The 19,565-nt window shown below is 47.2% G+C and overlaps 1 protein-coding gene across 1 annotated transcript in view; it reads left to right on the top strand.

The window, feature by feature from the left end:
- Positions 1 to 19,565, top strand: part of LOC143983738 (gametocyte-specific factor 1-like) — a 189,422-nt gene that overhangs the window by 58,169 nt on the left and 111,688 nt on the right. Inside the window, exon 4 of the mRNA XM_077483781.1 lies at positions 14,157 to 14,254. Within this exon, the coding sequence (XP_077339907.1) occupies positions 14,157 to 14,254 (98 nt within the window). The remainder of the gene's footprint in view (positions 1 to 14,156; positions 14,255 to 19,565) is intronic.

Raw genomic sequence — 19,565 nt, forward strand, 5'->3', positions numbered from 1 at the left:
TGCAACAGACCTTTTCGGTCCCCAAATACATGGCGGTGTGTTACCCCTTTGAGGAGGCCTTCTCAAAAAACGGTCGGCTCCTCCGGTCGTGGACCCCCCCAGTATCCAGGAGTAACCACGATCCCGGTAGAGGGGGCTCCTGCCTTTAAGGATCCCATCGTCGGGAAGGCCGAAGCAGTGGCTCGTTCCTTGTTTACGGTTGTGGGGTCAGCAGTGCGACCAGTACTGGCATCTGCACTTGTGTCACACACACTTACTGAGTGGGCAAAACTTTTGCACTACGAATTGGGGGAGCAACAGGCTTCTCCTGTCTGCATGGAACTAGCAGACCGGTTAGTGCAAGGCTTTAAGTACGTTTGTGATGGGGCCCTGGATACTCTTCCACTGATTTGGCTAAAATGCTGGTCGGCTGACCAGGCATCTAAAAAAACCCTGACGGATTTACCCTTCCTTGGCGAGCGGCTATTTGGAGCCTCGTTGGATGACAGTATTAAATATTCCACAAGTGGTAAGAGTACATTACTGCCACAGGCCAGGAAGGCTAAGGAACCACGCCGTAGGCAAGGGCCCTCATTTTCTACTCTACTGACGGGACGACCTCTGAAGGACAAACACATCACTGGAACCGCAAGCCTGCAAACAAAAGTGCTACCGCATGAAGGTTTGCCCCCGGCTGCAACACGAGTGGGGATCGCCTTTGGGAGTTTGCAGCCCGGTGGGCCTTGGCTGTCCGACCAATGGGTCTGCGATCTGATTTCCTCCGGCTACAAGATCATTCCTCTCCTGGCCGCAAAACAGATTCTTCCCCTCCAGCATACCTGTATTCCCGGGAGGCCCTGATGGTGCAGTAAGGGAGCTGCTGAGTCGCGGGGTGAGATTACCTGTTCCGGAGCCGCAAAGATTCCAGGGGTTCTACTCCAATCTGTAGTTCCCAAAAAGGAAGGGGTATGTCCAATCTTTCCAAAGCTCTCAATTAGTTTGTAAAAGTACAGAGGTTCAGAATGTAATCTGTTCGCTCAGTAACGCTGCACGCCATCAAGGGGACTCCCTGGCGTCTTTGGACATCCATGAGGCGTACCTGCACATACCCATACCAGTTTGTGGCTCTCCCCTTTGGCTTGACATCAGCCCCCTGAGTCTTTACCAAGCGCTTGGCTCCTGTTTTGGCGTTGCTGCGACAACGCAGGATCGTGATCGTAGGTTACCTAGACTATCCCCTCCTGAGAGCATCTTCCGCCTCAGAATTAAAGGAGGATGTGGCAGTCACCATGCAGACCCTGCAGGAATTTGGGTGGCTGTTGAACCTAAAGAAGTCATTGATTGTACCGACTCAGCTCTTGGAGTACCTAGGCTTACTGCTGGACTCCATGGAAGCGAGACTTTCTCCCTTCAGACAAGAAGCAGACTCTCAGAGCTGCGGTAAAACTGCTGATGAGCCGCAGGTGGTCGTTGCTACGCTTCTGCATGCGAGTCCTGGGACTCATGGTGGCCTCCTTCGAGGCAGAACCGTATGCCCAGTTTCACACCAGAGTCTTGCAGAAGGAGATCTTGACAAAATGGCCCAAATCTTCATTATCCCTGGATCGGCATATTCAGGTGAGCCAGTTAGTCAGGGATTCCCTTCTTTGGTGGCTGAGATCTCCGGCACTTTGGTCCGGGAAGTCGTTCCTACCGCTACATTGGACAGTGATCACAACGAACGCCAGCCTAACCGGCTGGAGTGGAGTAATGGGAGTTCAGTCGACCCAGGGCCTCTGGTCGGAGGAGGAATCCAAGTTGCCGATCAACGTGCTTGAGCTGCGAGCAATCAGGCTATGCCTCTCCACATGGTCGATAAGACTTTAGAGGGCATCCGATCAGGATGCAGTCGGACAACGCCACGGCGGTGGCATATGTCAACCATCAAGGAGGAACAAGAAGCTCGGCCAGTGCATGGGAGGTCACTCGCAGTCTTTAGTGGGCAGGGCGACATGTACCGCCCTGTCACCCATTTACATCCCGGGAATGGAGAACTGGCAGGCGCACTACCTGAGTCGTCAGATGCTGGACCCAGAAGAAATGGGCGTTGCACCCGGATGTGTTCAGGCTACTGTGCCTGCGATGGGGCACAACAGACATGGATCTTCTGGCTTCCCGTCTCAATCGGAAGGTGCCGAGATTCGTATCCAGAACAAGAGATCCTTGGGCAGACGCGCTGATGGCTCCGTGGGATCAGTACCAGCTTATCTATGCCTTTCCTCCGCTGAAACTGTTACGTCTGCTCCGCAGAGTGGAGGCCGAGGGGATTCCAGTAATACTGATTGCCCCAGATTGGCCCCCGCTTTCCTGGTAGGCAGATCTAGTGTGCCTGGTGGCGGACGCCCCATGGTGACTGCCGTTACGAGATGACCTGCTGTCTCAAGGTCCGATTCTCCATCCTGCTTTACCATTGCTGGTTTTAACGGCATGGCTATTGAGAGCCAGGTGTTGAGAAACATTTTGGACTCGGCGATTCCAACTATGCTGAGAGCACAGATCTTCTTCTTGGAAGATATATCATCGTACCTGGAAGGCCTACATCTCCATGTGTGAGGAAAAAGGATGGCGTCTGCGCTCTTTATCTATATCCAGGCTCTTGCTGTTTCTACAGAAAGTAGACCAGAAATTGGCTTTAAGCACCATTAAAGGACAAATATCAGCTTTGGCTGTCTTTTTTTTTTTTTTTTTTTTTTTTTTTTTTTTCTTCTTCCAGCGACCCCTGGAGTCTCACTCTCTAGTGAACACTTTTTTGTTCAGGGTCTCCGACATGTAGTTCCTCCGGTGCGTCCGCCGTTACCCTCGTGTGATCTCAACCTGGTGTTATCAGCGATTCAGAAAATATCAGAGATCCCTCTGTTGGCTCTTTCTAGTGGCCATTATATTGGCCAGGAGGGTTTCGGAACTGGTGGCCTTGTCCTGCAAGTCGCCCTATCTGGTTATCCACAAGAATAAGGTGGTGTTGTGTCTGCAACCTTCTTTTCCCCCGAAGGTGGTTTCTGCGTTCCACATCAGTGAAGACATTGTGTTACCATCTGTGTCCAAAACCTACACATCTTTAAGTGGTGGCCCTCCATTCCCTGGACGTGGTCTTGGCTCTGAGGGTGCATTTGTCAGCTACGGCTCCCTTTCGGAAGTCAGACTCCTTTGTTTCGGTGGCTGGTCCGAAAAAAGGCATGGCTGTCTCGTCGGCCACCATTTCCAGGTGGATTAGACAAATTGTAGTACAGGCCTATGCCTTGAAGGGGCAGGTGTCCCCCTTTCCGGTCACGGCCCACTCCACCAGGGCAATTGGAACGTCTTGGCCCTTCTGACATCAAGCGTCTGTTGCTCAAGTGTAAAGCCGTGACTGGGTCGTCTGTTCACACATTTACAAAATTCTACAAGGTAGATGTCGGTACATCGGCTGATGCTTCTTTTGGCCGCAAAGTTTTGCAGGCTGACGTGTAATTTGCAATTGCACTTACATTTTTTTCCGTGTTTTTGGTGAAAAACACGGTACCTTCTAGTAAATGCACTGTTGCATTTTTTTGAGGAGGTTTGTAAGGTAGTGACTCCCAGATTAAGGAGCACTCAGTTTTTTTTTTTTATGGATAAGTTCTTTGCTGTTCCCAGAATTTCTTTGTGGGTCAAGTTTTTTTTTATACTTGTTCCCACATGCCATTGTGGATGAAGTTTTTATGCTGTTTCCCACCCCACGTTTTTGGTACTGCTTGGGGACGTCCCGATGGTCTAAAGTGCTGTCAGTCGGTGAACGTAAGAGAAAATAGAATTTTCTCCCTTCACCTTTTCAGGACAGCACCTTGGAGAGAGAGCATAGCTCCACCTCTTTACAGGAAACACTGCGTGACAATGCCCCTTTTAAAAGTAGCTGCTTCCACCATGCCGTCAGTTTTAGTGTTTCCTCTGCCATGGTGGAAGCACTGCTGGGGAACCAGAGGGGCTGGGCTCTCTCCCAAGGAGAGGGTTTTGGCAGTACCTTCAGATTTTATGCTCAAGACCAGCCCAGCACCTTCCTGCACGTGAGGAGGGTGTTCCGGTGCCCCCTTCCTTCGCCGGCTCACAGGAGTAATGGACTGGGCAAGATCATGCTTTGGGGCTGTTTCTCTGCAAAGGGTCCAGGACGACTGATTCCTGTACATGAAAGAATTAATGGGGCCATGTATAGTGAGATTTTGAGTGCAAACCTCTTCCCATCAGCAAGGGTATTGAAGATGACCATGATCCCAAACACACCGCTCAGGCAACGAAGGAGTGACTTCGTAAGAATCATTTCAAGGTCCTGGAGTGGCCTAGCCAGTCTCCAGATCTCAACCCCATAGAAAACCTTTGGAGGGAGTTGAAAGTCTGTGTTGCCCACCGACAGCCCCAAAACATCCCTGCTCTAGAGGAGATCTGCATGGAGGAACGGGCCAACATACCAGCATCAGTGTGTGACAACCTTGTGAAGACTTACAGAAAACGTTTGACCTCTGTCATTGCCAACAAAGAATATATAACAAAGTATTGAGATAAACTTTTGATATTGACCAAATTGCTTATTTTCCACCATAATTTGCAAATTCTTTCCAAATCAGACAATGTCTGGATTTGTTTCCACATTTTGTCTCTCATAGTTGAGATATACCTATGACAATTACAGGCCTCTCATCTTTTTTTTAAGTGGGAGAACTTTCACAATTGGTGGCTGACTAAATACTTTTGTGTGTATATATCTATATATCTATCTCTCTTTCACTCACTGACACAGTTCCTTTATTCTTGGCCATGGGGACGTCCACAAGCAGTATCATAACGAGGGGTGGGAAACTGCATAACAGAACGTCACCACCACCTTTATCTAACCGCATCAGAACTTGTGATAACGATGCAACAGTGCATTATACTCAAAGGCAACTGTATTTTCTTTAAACCGAAAAAGTAGTGCAGAATTGCAACATTAAATGACCGCCCACAAACTTTTCGGTCAAGCAGGCATCAGACGATGCGCTTACATCCACTCTGTAGAATTTGGTAAAAGGGTGAACGGACGACTAAATCGCCATCTTACTCACCAGAGCGACTGACACTCAATGTCGGAAGCCAGAGAGGCTGTCCCTTCAGTAACAATCCCCCAGCCTGCTTCCTGCAGCCTCAGTTTTTTTTTTTCTGCCTAGTGAAGGAGATGGACCTAGGAACCCTGTGGGCCCATCGGTCTGTGGATTTTTTTTTTCTGCAGAAGTTTGCCTTTTGCACAAGATTAAGATCCTGTGATCTGCTATCAACAGCCGGATGGGTGAAAAGCTGGATACCCTTATCCTTGTAGTCTCCCCAGCCTGGCCAGCGTGCGTGTGCAGACCAGAGCTCTGCGCTGGGTCGGCCACGACATGCCCCTCAGGCTCCAGAGGCGGCTGGTGAGTGCAATGCTCCTGGGCACACATGACCGGGCTACTGATGTCAGTGTGCGCTGGGCCAGCAGCCATCCCGTACTGATCGGAGAGTGGTTCTGTGATGGAATGTCCGGAATGGTAAGTACAGCTCTCCCTGCCTCGGTGGGGCTGGGCATTCCCTGGGAGGTCAATTCAGGGGTCCCTCTCCTCCCTCTTCTCTCCCTGTCCCTATCCCCCCCGTGAGGGATGTTGCATGGGCTGCTGAGCGGTGTGTGTGACATTAAACAGGGGCCCCCTGGAGGGGGCTCTCACCTTGGGTGAGGGGCTGTGCTGGATGGCTGTGCCCTGGGTGTCTGTTCTCTCCCCTGGGTGTCTGGAGATCTGTTCATGCTGATTGCTGTCCCTCTCTGTATACAGTTGTTTGGCGGCCATGGTTGTGACCAGGGAGAAGCATGGTCAGGAACTATTTCTCTAATATTCACCGACTGACACAGCTCCTCTCTTAGCCATTGGGTTATGCTCCATTACTAGCAGATACTAGGCATTAGTTGTAATACAACACTCAGAACTCTTAGTTCCGCCCAGGGGGCGGTCCCTTGGGCAACAACCCTCCAGCCTGCCATGCAGCCATCAGTTTTATTTTGCTTAGTGAAGGATATGGATTTGGGAACCCTGCGGGCCCATCGGTCCATGCGTTTTTTTTTGTTTTTGTTTTTTTCTTCTGCAGAAGCGTGACCGGCTGGATACTCTTATCCTTGTAGTCTCCCCAGTCCGGCCATCACATGCTGCATGTGGCTGCTGAGCGGTGTGTCTGTGCTATGCAGGTGCTCTCCGGGGGGGGGGGGGGGGGGCTCCCACCTGGGGGGGGGGGATGCGCTGGCTAGCGGTGTCCTGGGTCTTGTTTTTCATGCCCCGGAAGGTGTCTGTGAGGCCACCGCCATTGATTTCTCCATGGAGCTGTTTTCGGGATGCCATTTTAGGTGTGGGCAAGGCAGCATGCTCTCCTGGGCTTCAGCGGCCATTTTAAACAAGTAAAAGCACAACTCACTGGTAATATCATCAAAGCCTTTCATGGGCAGAGAAACTGTTTATATTAAAATAAAATGGGAGGGGGGGAAGGGAAAATAACTAACTAAAATATATCTAATTCGATATATACACTGTGTCAAAAGTCCATACAAGAGTCCACAGTCGGTAAGTGCTGGGAAGGAGAGCTGACAATAAGTAAACCACATGCAGGGCTGCCTCCGATGGGGAACTGAAACCAGGTTCTAAGAGAAAGTAAGGAGAGGGACGCCTCTGGATGTAGATTTAGCACAAAATTTTATTTTATAAATTATAAATGCACAGGCAACTCACATTTTGTGTAATCATCATGAGCATGTAAGTATAAGAATCATCCATCAGGGGGAGATATTCAGTTTTCGTCAGGAACTCTTCCTCTCTGCTGCGCTCTGGAGGTCATCTGTTGTGTACACTGCACGATGGAAATGCTGGCCGCGGTGGAGATAAACTCAGAACGAAGCTTGGAGCATGGAAAGCAGCAGACGCGGAGAGATGCCGTTACTGGAAATGCGACACGTTCCGTGAGCGTACGGGCTACAATGACATGGTAGCCGCGCTCCTTCATCAAGCTATAATTGAATGGGGATTCTTACAATAAAAATGCTGGCAAAGGGGAGTGGTCGGAACAGGGAGCAATATGATTGGGCAAATAAAACATGTATATGTCACTGTTTCACGAAAAGTACATTACAATTTATAGATTCCCTTATAATTGCGATTTATACAATTAAATGACTAAAATTAGAATGCATGAGGAAACCCTTAAGTGTTTTGTTTTTTTTGTGGCGCAAGGCAGGAGGGTAATAAGACTAAATGTTCACATGCTACATGGATGGGAATTTTTGGTAAAAGTTAATCAAATAAGAATTTTTTAGCTTTCAGTAACATATCCTTACAGTTATATCAAAAATCTGTATCAAAAAAATTATTTTCTTTATCATACATCATAGGACACAGTCTCAAGTAATTACTTGGTGGGTTATGGGCCTAACTTCAGGTGTTGACACTGGTATAACCAATACAGGCAGTTGACTCCCCTATATAACCCCTCCTCCTTCCAGGAGCACTCAGTTTTTTTCGCCAGTGTCTAAGGTGTTGGTCACGAGTGAAAATGTGCTTTGCGGAGCTCCAGGAGGGATCCATGCTGTATTTAAAAAAACCTCCACAACTGGATCCATCCTCGCCATTGAAGCCATAGGATGGTACCTGGATCTCGATTCAAGAACAAGGTTTTTGCCTGTAAAGCTTCTCTCTGAGAGCTGGACCCTAGGAGCCAGGACTCTTTTTGGTCTTGCTACATTTCCTAAAGTTGTCCTCAGGGGTGCTATACAAAGCCGAAAGGAGTGGAACCCCTATTAAAAGGGCCCCAGTCTTTGAAGGTTTAAACTACACTGCCCGCTGTGATGGGTGAAAGTTGGATCTGTCTGTTAAATCGGCAGTATCCTGCAGCGAGGACAAGGTAAGTGAAGAAGCTTTGCTTTTTCCTTCAATATACCTTATATGCCTTATAAATGTCTCCTTTTATAAGGAATAACTTACACTACCTATTATGTGTCTTAGTGCAGCTCTGTCTCAGAACATGTGTTGTCCCAGCGGCAGAGGGGGTTCTTACTTAGATCTGGTGGGATTTGGTAAAAATACAGCAGTTGCTAATACAGAGATGTGTATAAACTTCTATATGGGCGGTGGCTGATTGGTTGACGCAGCTGCTTTAGCTGCATGGTTTAATTACAACCCAGCACTTCCACCTAGTAACATTGGGAAACGCCCTATGCTTCTGCGGTTTAAAAAAAAAAAGATAAATCTGCTGACAGAACCCCCCCCCCTTCCTTTCTTCCCCTCCCCCCTTGTAGAGGTGTATAGTACGTTCACCTTTGTGTTGGCAATTCGGGTCCCTAGCAGGGCCTGAGAACGCAGAGGGGCATGTCCGCAAGGTCACGTGGCGCTGTGTGGATGTAACTTACACACACACACACACACACACACAGCACTCGCCGCATAGCGGAAGCGCTGAGGATGCCAATCGGGTTCCATCTGAGGCTTTATATCACAGACCTCTCATTTCAGAAAGACTTTTTAACTGAAGAGAGGCAGTCTGTCACACTAAGACACCAGAGCGCTGGGCACGTAAGGTTGTAAACGGGCATTTCCAGACAGGAAAAACTATTGTTACTTAGTAGCAAAAGAACTGTTATTTTATGTGTACCTCTGCTTGTGCTTTGCACTATGTCTTCCAGACCTACCGTAAAGGCACCTAAGGTGTCACCCCCTCCCTCCCGGCGCTGGGAATCAGTTATGCCTCCATACTGTCTTCCTCTTCGGAGAGATCAGACATGGCAAGCCAGGGTGAGTCATTGGAAGCTAGCGGTGGTGCAACTGCTTCACACACTTCAGCCCCTGTAGAGGTTTCCTCTGCCTTGCAGAAGTAAGATTAGCAGCTTTAATCGCATCCTTCATCCAGTGTATAAGAAGCACCCTAGATCCCCCTCCCCCACCTTAGACTCTTTACAGTCAGTGGAGGGTCCAAGAGAATTATGGGGACAGGATGGGGTATTGCCCTCAGATGACCGGGAGGAAAGACATGCGATTATTTCTCTGCGGAGGAAACAATACTTGAAGTTCCCAAGGATCCCTACTTCACAATCTGAAGTACAGAGGCTTGCAAAGATGGTTCGCTCTACTTGCATGCTACCCCTAACAGAGTTAGCTGAAGGGCCGGTCTCTTCCTTGGGTTCTTTGAAGCCTTTACAGCCTTTGCATGTGTTTCCCGTCCACGCATTACTAAAAAAGCTTATTTATACCGAATGGGATCATCCGCATAAGCATTTTTTTCTCTTCCAAAGAGACTCGCAAAGCTCTATCCTATGGAAGAGATTCACTAAAAGATGGAAAGTTCCAGCAGTTGACGCTGCGATTTCCAATGTGAAAAAAAAATATATTTTTTTTTTACCCAGTGGACAATGTGCTTATGCTTAAAGATCCAACAGATACGAAGTTGGAAGGTCTTTTAAAATCTTTTTTTCTTAGCAGGTACTGTTGCTCAGCCTGCAATTGCAGCTATAGGCATCTGTCAGTCCTTTTGACCAGTTCAAAGATGCTCTCAGATGAGCTCCCTGCATAACAAGCACAGGAACTGGCCGAGCTACCTAAAGCATTATGCTTTGCTGTTGACGCTATGAAGGATTCTATTCACCAGGCATCACGCCTTGCGTTTGTACTTGTACATATGCGAAGGACCCTTTTGGTTAAAGGGTTGGTCAGCTGAGACACCTTTTTAAGAACCTTCTAACTAGTTTCCCCTTTAAGGGAGAACTATTATTTGACGATAGTTTGGATAAATACATTCAAACAATCCCCCCCCCCCCTCCTTCATCAAGGTGGGGAGGGGGGGGAGACTTCTGATGTACTCAGAAGTCTGGCAAAGGGAGATTCAGGACAAATGGACACTCTCCACAGTGTCTCTAGGATACAAGCTAGAGCTTTGTGAGTTTCCACCATCTCGTTTTCTGAGATCAAAGGTTCCCAAGGAAAAGGCAATCCCTGTTGCAAGCATTAGACAGATTATTGGCTCAAATGGTGATCAGACAGATTCCCAAACAAGAGTAAGGTTTGAGGTTTTACTCAAACCTAATTACGGTGCCAAAGCCAAATGGGAATATCAGTCCAAGTCTAGATCTGCGTAATCTAAATCGGTTCATGAAAATCCGCTCCATTTCCATGGAGTCAATCAAGATAGTCGTTTTCATCCTGCAAGAAGAAAAACTTCTGGCGTCCATCGACGTCAGAGATGCATAGCTGCTTGTCCATATATTTCCTCCTCACCAGAGATTTCTGCGGTTCAAAGTAGAACAGAAACATTTTCAATTAATAGCCTGGCCCTTCGGGCTTGCTACAACACCTCGGGTATTCACTAAGGTATTAGCCCCACCTCTAGTCAGGTTAAGGGCACAGGGCATAACTGTCTTGGCTTACTTAGACGATCTATTGTTAATAGACCAGTCAGTGGCTTTCTTGAAGCAAGGTGTAGCCATCACAAGCAGTTACCTGGAAGGTTTGGGTTCCCAACCTAAAGAAATCCTCCTTAAAGCCACTAAGAAGGCTGGAGTATCTGGGCCTGATCATAGACACAGCCCAGAAGAGGGTGTTCTTGCCTCCCGCAAGGATCAGCTCCATACAGGAGCTGGTGAGGATGATCAGGTTGAAGAGAAATCCTTCAATTCGCCTTTGCATGAGGTTGAACTGAAATCAGTATTCTGTCTGCTTGGAACAAAACGATTCAAGCTTTGGACTTGCCAATGTGGCTGTCCCCATGAGTGTCCCAAAGCCTCAGCTGATGGTTACTATCTTGGAACGTGCTAAAGGGAAAGTCCTTCAGATCAATTATCTGGAAGGTAGTAACGACAGATGCCAGCCTTTTAGGCTGGGGAGTAGGAGCCTTGCCCATTGACATCCTAGAGATTCTGGCAGTGTATCTGGCTCTAGAAACCTGGACCTCCAGGTTAAAGAATTGTCCTGCCAGGATCCAGTCAGACAATGCCACGGCTGTGGCATATATCAATCACAAGGGGTCACCAAGAGTCTCTCAGCTCAGAGAGGTTAACCAGATTCTAACTTGGACAGAAGAGAATGTCCTATGCCTATCGGCAGTTTTCATTCCGGGAGTAGAGAATTGGCAGGTGGACTATCGCCGGCAGTTATTCCCAGGAGAATGGTCTGGTCTCTTCACCCCAAGGTGTTTCAGGCTGTTTGCCAAAGATAGGGGTCTCCGGACGTAGACCTTCTAGCATCCAGATTCAACACTAAGCTAGTCAACTTTGCATCCAGGACAGGGGACCCACTCGCATATGGAACAGATGCGTTGGCGACTCCGTGGGATCAGTTTTTACTGATCTATGCACTTTTCCCCAATTCAGTTGCTACCTCAAGTTCTTTGCAGGATCAAGCTGGAAAGAAAATAGGTAATACTGGTAGCACCAGCATGGCCCAGAAGGTCATGGTACGCAGAGATCGTAAGGATGGCAGTGGAGGGTCCAGGGCTCTTCCCACTAAGGCCAGACCTGCCATTTCAAGGGCCGATATTCCATCCTACTTTACGGACGCTAAATTTAATGGTACAGAACACCGGAGGTGCTCCATAGATTTGCCCCGGATGTACCAAAAGAGTGCTGGCGTTGTGGTGCAGAGACGGGCACGTTCCTCCATATATGGTGAAGCTGTCCCTCTCTGGTACCATTTTGGCAGGGCGTTCATGAGGTGTTGACGATAGTATCTACCTTTCCTTTGAATTTCTCTCCCGCGCAGTATCTTCTACACTTGTCTGAGATTCCCCGAAAAAAATATCATAGATCACTTGCACCACATATGATCAATGCGGCTAGAATGTGTATACTGATCCATTGGCGAGCGGCTTCTGTGCCGACCTTAACTGAATGGTTCCATCGCATTGACAGAGTGGCAGAGATGGAGGAGCTGATTCATACTTCACTGGATAAGACTGCCTTGTACGCTGCAACTTGGGGCAACTGGTTATCTTTTAAGGCCTCCCAGATATATCAAAATACCATGGAATTGTCCACTTTGAGCAGCAGGTCTACCCCGTAAGGAGTTTTCTTGGCTGTAAGTGATCCACAGTTGCCGTTGTACAGTAGAACTTTTGTTGATTGTGAGCCTAGGGGAGGGCAGCTGGTGAAGACCTCACCCCCTCCCCCCTTCTATCTTCTATCATCCCTTCTCTGCGACTCTCATCTTTGATGCCATCTCATCCATATCTCCTTAGGCGTCATAATACACCCTTCCCCCCATACCCCCCTCTCTTTTCCTTCTTATATCTACCTCTGTCTCTTTAACTACCCCACTATATGAAGTGGCCAGTGTTTGTCTACATCTGACTTGGTTCAGATCGCTAGGGTTCTTCGGGCCTGAGGCTCAAATTTCTGTAACTGAATTAGCCATTTCCCCCTCCTTGGACATATTGTATGCGTTTTACTCTTGTCATTGTATACATGAGTCTTAGGCGCGATCTAGCATAACTGCACATTTGTTTATGTGGAATAATCACTGGCTGTAAATGTTTGCTCCTTTTATGTATATCTCCTTATTTTCAATAAAATGTTTACGGAAAAAAAATAATAATAATTTCACGGCTTGGCTATTGAGACCCACATTCTGAATAAACGTGGGCTTTCCAGGTCAGTTATCTCTACTTTGATTAATGCTAGGAAGCCAGCTTCTAGAGCTATATATTAGAGAGCCTGGAAAGCTTATGTTTCCTGGTGAGTCCAAGGGTTGGTACCCTCGGAGATATATCATAGGCAGAATTCTTACCTTTCTACAATTAAGCGTAGAGATGAAGTTGGCCCTGAGTACTATTAAGGGCCAGGTCTCAGCCTTATCAATTTTTATTTCAAAGACTGCTTGCTATGCATTCTTTAGTCCAGGGTTTCATGCAAGGAGTGCTGCGGATTAATCCGCCAGTTAAATCACTCTTAAGCCCTTGGGACTTAAATTTTAGTTTTGTCAGTGTTACAAAAACAGCCATTCGAACCGTTGCAGCATGTTCCCTTAGTCCTTCTGACTAGGAAGCTGATATTTGTTGCTATATCCTCAGCAAGGAGGATTTCAGAATTGGCTGCTCTTTCTTGTAAAGAGTCATATTTGATTATTAATGAGGACAGAGTGGTGTTGCGCCCTCGTCCAGGTTTTTTTGCCAAAAGTGGTTTCAGGCTTTCATCTGAATGAAGATATTGTCCTGCCAGGGTTTTTTTCCCAAGACCTTGTTCCAGGGAAGAAGGGTCACTACATTGTCTTGATGTAGTGAGAGCAGTGAAAATGTATTTAAGAAAACTGCTCCGATTTGTAAGACTGATGTCTTATTTCTTCTGCCAGAGGGTCCTAAGAAGGGACAGGCAGCGTCAAAATCCACTGTCGCTAAGTGCATTTGGCAAGTTATAATTCAAACTTATGATCTAAAGGGAAAGATTCCCCCTTTTCAAGTTAAGGCGCACTCTACAAGAGCGGTTGGTGCTTCTTGGGCAGTGCGTCACCAGGCCTCCAGGTCTCAAATCTGCAAGGCCACGGCTTGGCCTTCAGTACATACATTTGCAAAATTTTATCAAGTGCATGTAAGATAGAATGAGGATATCGGCTTCGGGCGCAGTGTGCTGCAGGCAGCAGTATAAGTCCTCAGGTCTGGGGGTTACCCTACGGGTTGTGTCTCCCTCCCCTCAAGTAGCATTGCTGTGGAACATCCCACCAAGTAATTACTTGAGACTCTGTGTCCTATGATGAACGATAAAGAAAATAGGATTTTTAAAACCGCTTACCTGTAAAATCCTTTTCTTGAAGTACATCATAGGACACAGCTCCCGCCCCTCTGTTTTATGGGGTGACAGTATATTTCTTATATTGGCTACAAAAACTGAGTGCTCCTGGAAGGAGGAGGGGTTATATAGGGGAGTCAACTTCCTGTATTGGTTATACCAGTTTCAACACCTGAAGGTAGGCCTATAACCCACCCAGTAATTACTTGAGACTGTCCTATGATGTACTCCAAGAAAAGGATTTTACAGGTAAGCGGTTTTAAAAATCCTATTACATTTTTTTTTTTAAGGTTAAGGATGAATTAAGATGGCTAAAAATTGATGAAATGAGATGTCCATTTTGGATGATGCTTATATCATCATTTTTTTTTTTTTTTTTTTTTTTTAGATGCACAGGATCCATTTAGACTTCTGCAATGCCCTTATGATTCTAACCACCAAATAAGAGCGTGTCGTTTTCCTTATCATCTGATTAAATGTAGGAAGGTGAGTAATCTCTATTTTAAACTGGACTATAACTGCATTTGGTATTTTTGGGAATTTTGCCTAAAATGGAATTCTGGTCAAACAACTAAATAGGTGAAGTATATGGAAGCCATTTTATGTGTGTATCCTGACCTGAGACTAAGGCAAGTAATACACTCTTAAGAATCTCGGCTGGTTCAGCAGGAACCGGCCGAGATTCTATGGGCAGGCTAAACGCGCTTTGTTTTTTTGGGGGGGAAAAAAACAACTTGCATGAATTAACAAACCAGTAAAATTAGCCCAATAATGTGAAAGATGAAGTTACGCCGAGTAAATGGATACCCAACAGGCTTTACATTTTTTTACAGGTTACCAGTTTATAGTTGGAGGAGTTCTAGTGCTGGTATTATTGCTCTCGCTCTAACGCACGCGGTGATACCTCACATGTATGGTTTGAACGACATTTACATATGTGGGCGGGACTTGGGTGTGCGTTCGCTTCTGTGTGCGATCTACTGGGGACAGGGGCGCTTTAAAACATTTTTTTGATCGCTTTTATTCCTATTACAAAGAATGTAAATATCCCTTTTAATAGGAATGGTGTATGACAGGTCCTCTTTTTGGATAAAATTGAACCCGCTTCTCTCCAGGCTGGAAAGCATGAGATCAAAAAAAAAAAAACTCACGATTCCATGCTTTCCAGCCACGATTGCGGCTTTGTTTACAAGCGTGGCCTGGACATAACGTCATGCCCGGGCCACCAACTGTCAGATGACTTATGACCATATGGTCACCGGAAATCTCTGATCGGCAGCGGCCGATGATTTCTTCGGGTCCCTGATGGCACAGGAGAGCCCAGAAAAGCACCGCTATGATCATTCTTATGGTGCACAGAATGGCCGACTGAAAAAGTGGCTATCCTTCAGATATTCCCACTGAAAGTCATAGGCTTCATATGACGTCCTTGGGTGGGAATTGGTTAAACCTTCTGTCGTTTACAGCCAGGGAAGCTGTTTCTGTTTGATCCGCAACTGCCATGGTGCTGTGATCAGGTTATTTTTTTAGTTTTTTTTTTTTATTTAGAGGTATACGGATATGTACAATAAAATGGTAGCTTCACAAAACATATAATCCATATAGTCTTCACACATTCAAAATACAGGAGCATCCTGCCGTGAGTAGGATCAATTGGAGCGGTTGTTAGAAGATGATTTAACTTCCTAACAGGTAGCAAATTTAACAATGCCACATGTGCACAAAGGTTTCGGGGCCTCCCCAGACGGGTTGTGTGAATGCCAAACTTTCTTTATAGGTAGCAGTCCCATAAACTTCTAGAAGCAGTTACCAGTATAATTTTACCCTGAAAATTCATGACACAGCAGATTCCTCTGCTGAGGTAGTGGTCCCTTTTGGGTCCCGTAAGCCAGCCCGTGCACCTAAGGTGTTTCTGTATCTGACTTATTTAGATAAGTTCATATGCAAGGAATGGGGTAGACCGCAACTGACCTTTTCGGTCCCCAAATATATGGCAGTGCGTTACCCCTTTGAGGGCCTTCTCAAAAACTGGTCGGCTCCTCTGGTCATTGACCCAGTATCCAGGTTAAATAAAGTAACCACGATCCCGGTAGAGGGGACTCCTGCATTTAAGGACCCCACGGACAGGAAGGCAGAGGCAGTGGCCCGTTCCTTGGTTACGGTTGTGGGGTCAGCAATGCGACCAGTACTGGCCGGGCAAAACTTTTGCACCACAAATTGGGGGAGCAACAGGCTTCTCCTGTCTGTGTGTAACTAGCAGACCAGTTGGTGCAAGGCCTTCAGTACGTTTTGACGTGGCCCTGGATACCCTCCCTCTGTTAACCAGGGCTTTAGTGTCAGCAGTGGTGCTGAGGCGCCTGATTTGGTTAAAATGCTGGTCGGCTGACCAGGCATGTAAAAAAGCCCTTCCTTGGGGAGCGGCTCTTTGGAGCCTCGTTGGATGACCTCATTAAGAATGCCACAGGTGGTAAGAGTACCTTACTCAAACAGGCCAGGAAGGCTTTTCTGCTCACAAACTGCTTTTTTGTCCATCCAGGGCTTGGGCTAAACATCCCCAGCTGAACAGGGCAACCGCTGAGGGACAAAAGCATCCTTGGAACCGCAAGCCTTCGAGCAAGAGTGCTACCGCATGGAGGTTTGCATACCGGTGGGCCCATCGGCTATCTGACCAATGGGTCTGCAAACGGATTTCCTCTGGCTACAAGATAGTTCCTCTCTTGGCTACCAGATTCTTCCCCTCCAGCATACCCTTACTCCCGGCTCGCCTAATAGGGGGCGGTAAGGGACCTGCTGAGTCGCGGGGTGATAGTACCTGTTTCGGACCCGGAAAGATTCCAGGGGTTCTACTCCAATCTGTAGTCCCCAAAAAGGAAGGGGTACATCCAATCTTGGACCTAAAAGCCCTCAACTGCTTTGTGAAAGTACAGAGGTTCAGAATGGAATCTGTTCGCTCAGTCGCTGCACTCCATCAAGGGGACTTCCTGGGACATCCAGGATGCATACCTGCACATGCCCATATGCCTACGGCATCAGAAGTTTCTGCGATTGGCAGTCGGACAACCACTACCAGTTTGTTGCTTTTCCCTTTGGCTTGGCATCAGCCAGTCTTTACCATGCTATTGGCTCCAATTTTGGTGTTGCTGTGACAACGCGGGATCGCGACCGAAGGTTACCTAGATGATCTCCTGAGAGCATCTTCCGCCTCAGAATTAAAGGAGGATGCGGCAATCGCCATGTAAACCCTGCAGGAATTTGGGTGGCTGTTGAACCTAAAAAAAAGTTGGTGCTCATACCGACTCAGCGTTTGGAGTACCTACTTACTTACTGCTGGACTCCGTGGAAGCGAGAGTGTTTCTCCCTCCAGACAAGCTGCAGACTCAGAGCCATAAACATTATGTCACAGGGAAAAAAAATCATTGATCTCCTAGAACATTAACGTTAAGTTAAAGATTGCGTGACTGATATTGTGATAAGCTTTAAAAGATGTTGTGTTTTTCAAGACATATTGGGGACGCTGTGTTATGCGAGGAGGTGTACCTGTTTATACGATAAGCGTTCAAACCAGTGGAGTCTGGTAAGTGCAATATCCACAGGGAACTGCACAGGTTTGGTGAAGGATTGAGTACCACATGCGAATCGCCTTTCAACACTGGTTGCATGAGTTTCTGGCACAGTCACCTTCACTCAATAATGAACTGCACAGTGTCCTATTGCAGGAATGAATGAACTGTTTAGCACTAATTTCTGTGATTTGCTTTAGGCCACAGTGTTATTCATTCATTCATATTATTTTTTTTTTTATTTCACTTATATTCTATGTTTAACCTTTACTCATAGTGTGAGGGATACTTGTTACAAGTGTCAGTCAAGGGTAGTTTCTCAAGCGCTGCTAATGTTCTAGGAGATCAATGTTTTTTTTGTTTTTTTTCCCTCTGACATAATGTTTATGGTTTGAATTTGTAAGAGAATAGCTTCTTTATGTGTTATAAGTAAATAACAATTTTACCGTGGGCGGTGAGGGAGTGTATTTTAGATCTAATCTGATTTCCGCTCTTCTTTTTTTTTTGTTGTTTGAGACTCAGAGCCTCAGTAAAACGGTTGATGAACCGCAGGTGGTCGTCGCTACGCTTCTGCATGCGAGTCCTGGGGCTCATGGGGGCCTCTGGGGCGGTGCCGTACGCCCAGTTTCACACCAGAGTCTTGCAGAAGGAGATCTTGGCGAAATGGGACAAATCTCCTTTATCCCTGGATCGGCAGATTCAGGTGAGTCAGTCAGTGACTCCCTACTCTGGTGGCTGAGATCCCCGGCACTTCGGTCTGGGGAGTCGTTCCTACCTCTACATTGGCCATTTACATCCCAGGAGTGGAATACTGGCAGGCGGACTACATAAGTCACCAGATGCTGGACCCAGGAGAGTGGTCGTTGCATCCGGAGGTGTTCAGGCTGTTATGCCTGGGATGGGGCACACCAGACGTGGATCTCCTGCCTTCCCGTCTCAATTGGAAGGTGCCGAGATTCGTGTACAGGACAAGAGAGCCTTGGACAGATGCTCTGGTGGCTCAGTGGGGTCAGTACCAACTGAGCTACGCCTTTCCTCCGCTAAAGCTACTACCACGTCTGCTTCACAGAGTAGAGAACAAGGGGATTCCGGTAATTCTGATTTGCCTCAGATTGGCAGCAGCATCCCTGGTACGCCGACCTAGTACGCCTGGTTGCGGATGCTCCCTGGCGACTACCGATGTGAGAAGACCTTCTGTCTCCAGGTCCCATTCTCCATCCTGCTTTACCATCGCTGGTTTTACCGGCATGGATGTTGAGAGCCAGGTGCTAAGGAACTGTGGCCTATCGGCCTCTGTGATTTCAACTATGTTGAGAGCTCAGAAATCTTCTCGGAAAATATATCATCGTACCTGGATGGTTTACTTCGCTATGTGGGAGGAGAAAGCATTGCGTCCGCGCTCCTATTCCATTTCCAGGATCCTGCTGTTTCTACAGCGCTTGGAGTAGACCAGAAATTGGCTTTCAAGCACCATAAAGGGACAAATATCAGCCTTGACTGTTTTTTATTTATTTTTTATTTTTTCCAGTGACCTCTGGTGTCTCACTCTCTAGTGAACACTTTTGTTTAGGGGGTTCGACGTGTAGCTTCTCTGGTGCGTCCACAGCTACCACAGTGGTATTTGAACCTGGTGTTATCGGCGATTCAGAAACCGCTGTTTGAGAATATCAGAGATTCCCCTGTTGACTTTCTCAGAAGGTGGTCTTTCTAGTGGCCATTACATCGACCAGAAGGGTTTCGGAACTGGCGGCCTTGTCCTGCAAGTCACCTTATCTGGTTATCCATAAGGGTAAGGTGGTGTTGCGTCCCCAACCTTCTTTTCTGCCGAAGGTGATTTTGGCATTCCACATCAATGAAGACATTGTGTTCCCATCTTTGTGTCCTAAACCGACACATCCTAAGGAGGTGGCCCTCCATTCCCTGGACATGGTCCGGGCTATAAAAGTATATTTGTCTGCCACGGCTCCCTTTCAGAAGTCAGACTTTGTTTTGGTAGCTGGTCCGGGGGGAAAAAAAAGGCGTGGCGGTCTCGTCGGCCACCATTTCCAGGTGGATCAGACAGATTTGTGGTTCAGACCTATGCCTTGAACGGGCAGGTGCCCCCCTTTCCGGTCACGGCCCGTTCCACCAGGGCAATTGGAACCTCTTGGACCTTCCATCATCAAGTGTCAGTTGCTCAAGTGTGTAAAGTGGCGACTTGGTCGTCTCTTCACACCTTTACAAAATTCTACAAGGTG

This window comes from Lithobates pipiens, unplaced genomic scaffold (genome assembly GCF_037356315.1).
Source record: "Lithobates pipiens isolate NorthernLeopardFrog02 unplaced genomic scaffold, aLitPip1_a1.2 Scaffold_16, whole genome shotgun sequence".
In the NCBI taxonomy this organism is placed as follows: Eukaryota; Metazoa; Chordata; class Amphibia; order Anura; family Ranidae; genus Lithobates; species Lithobates pipiens.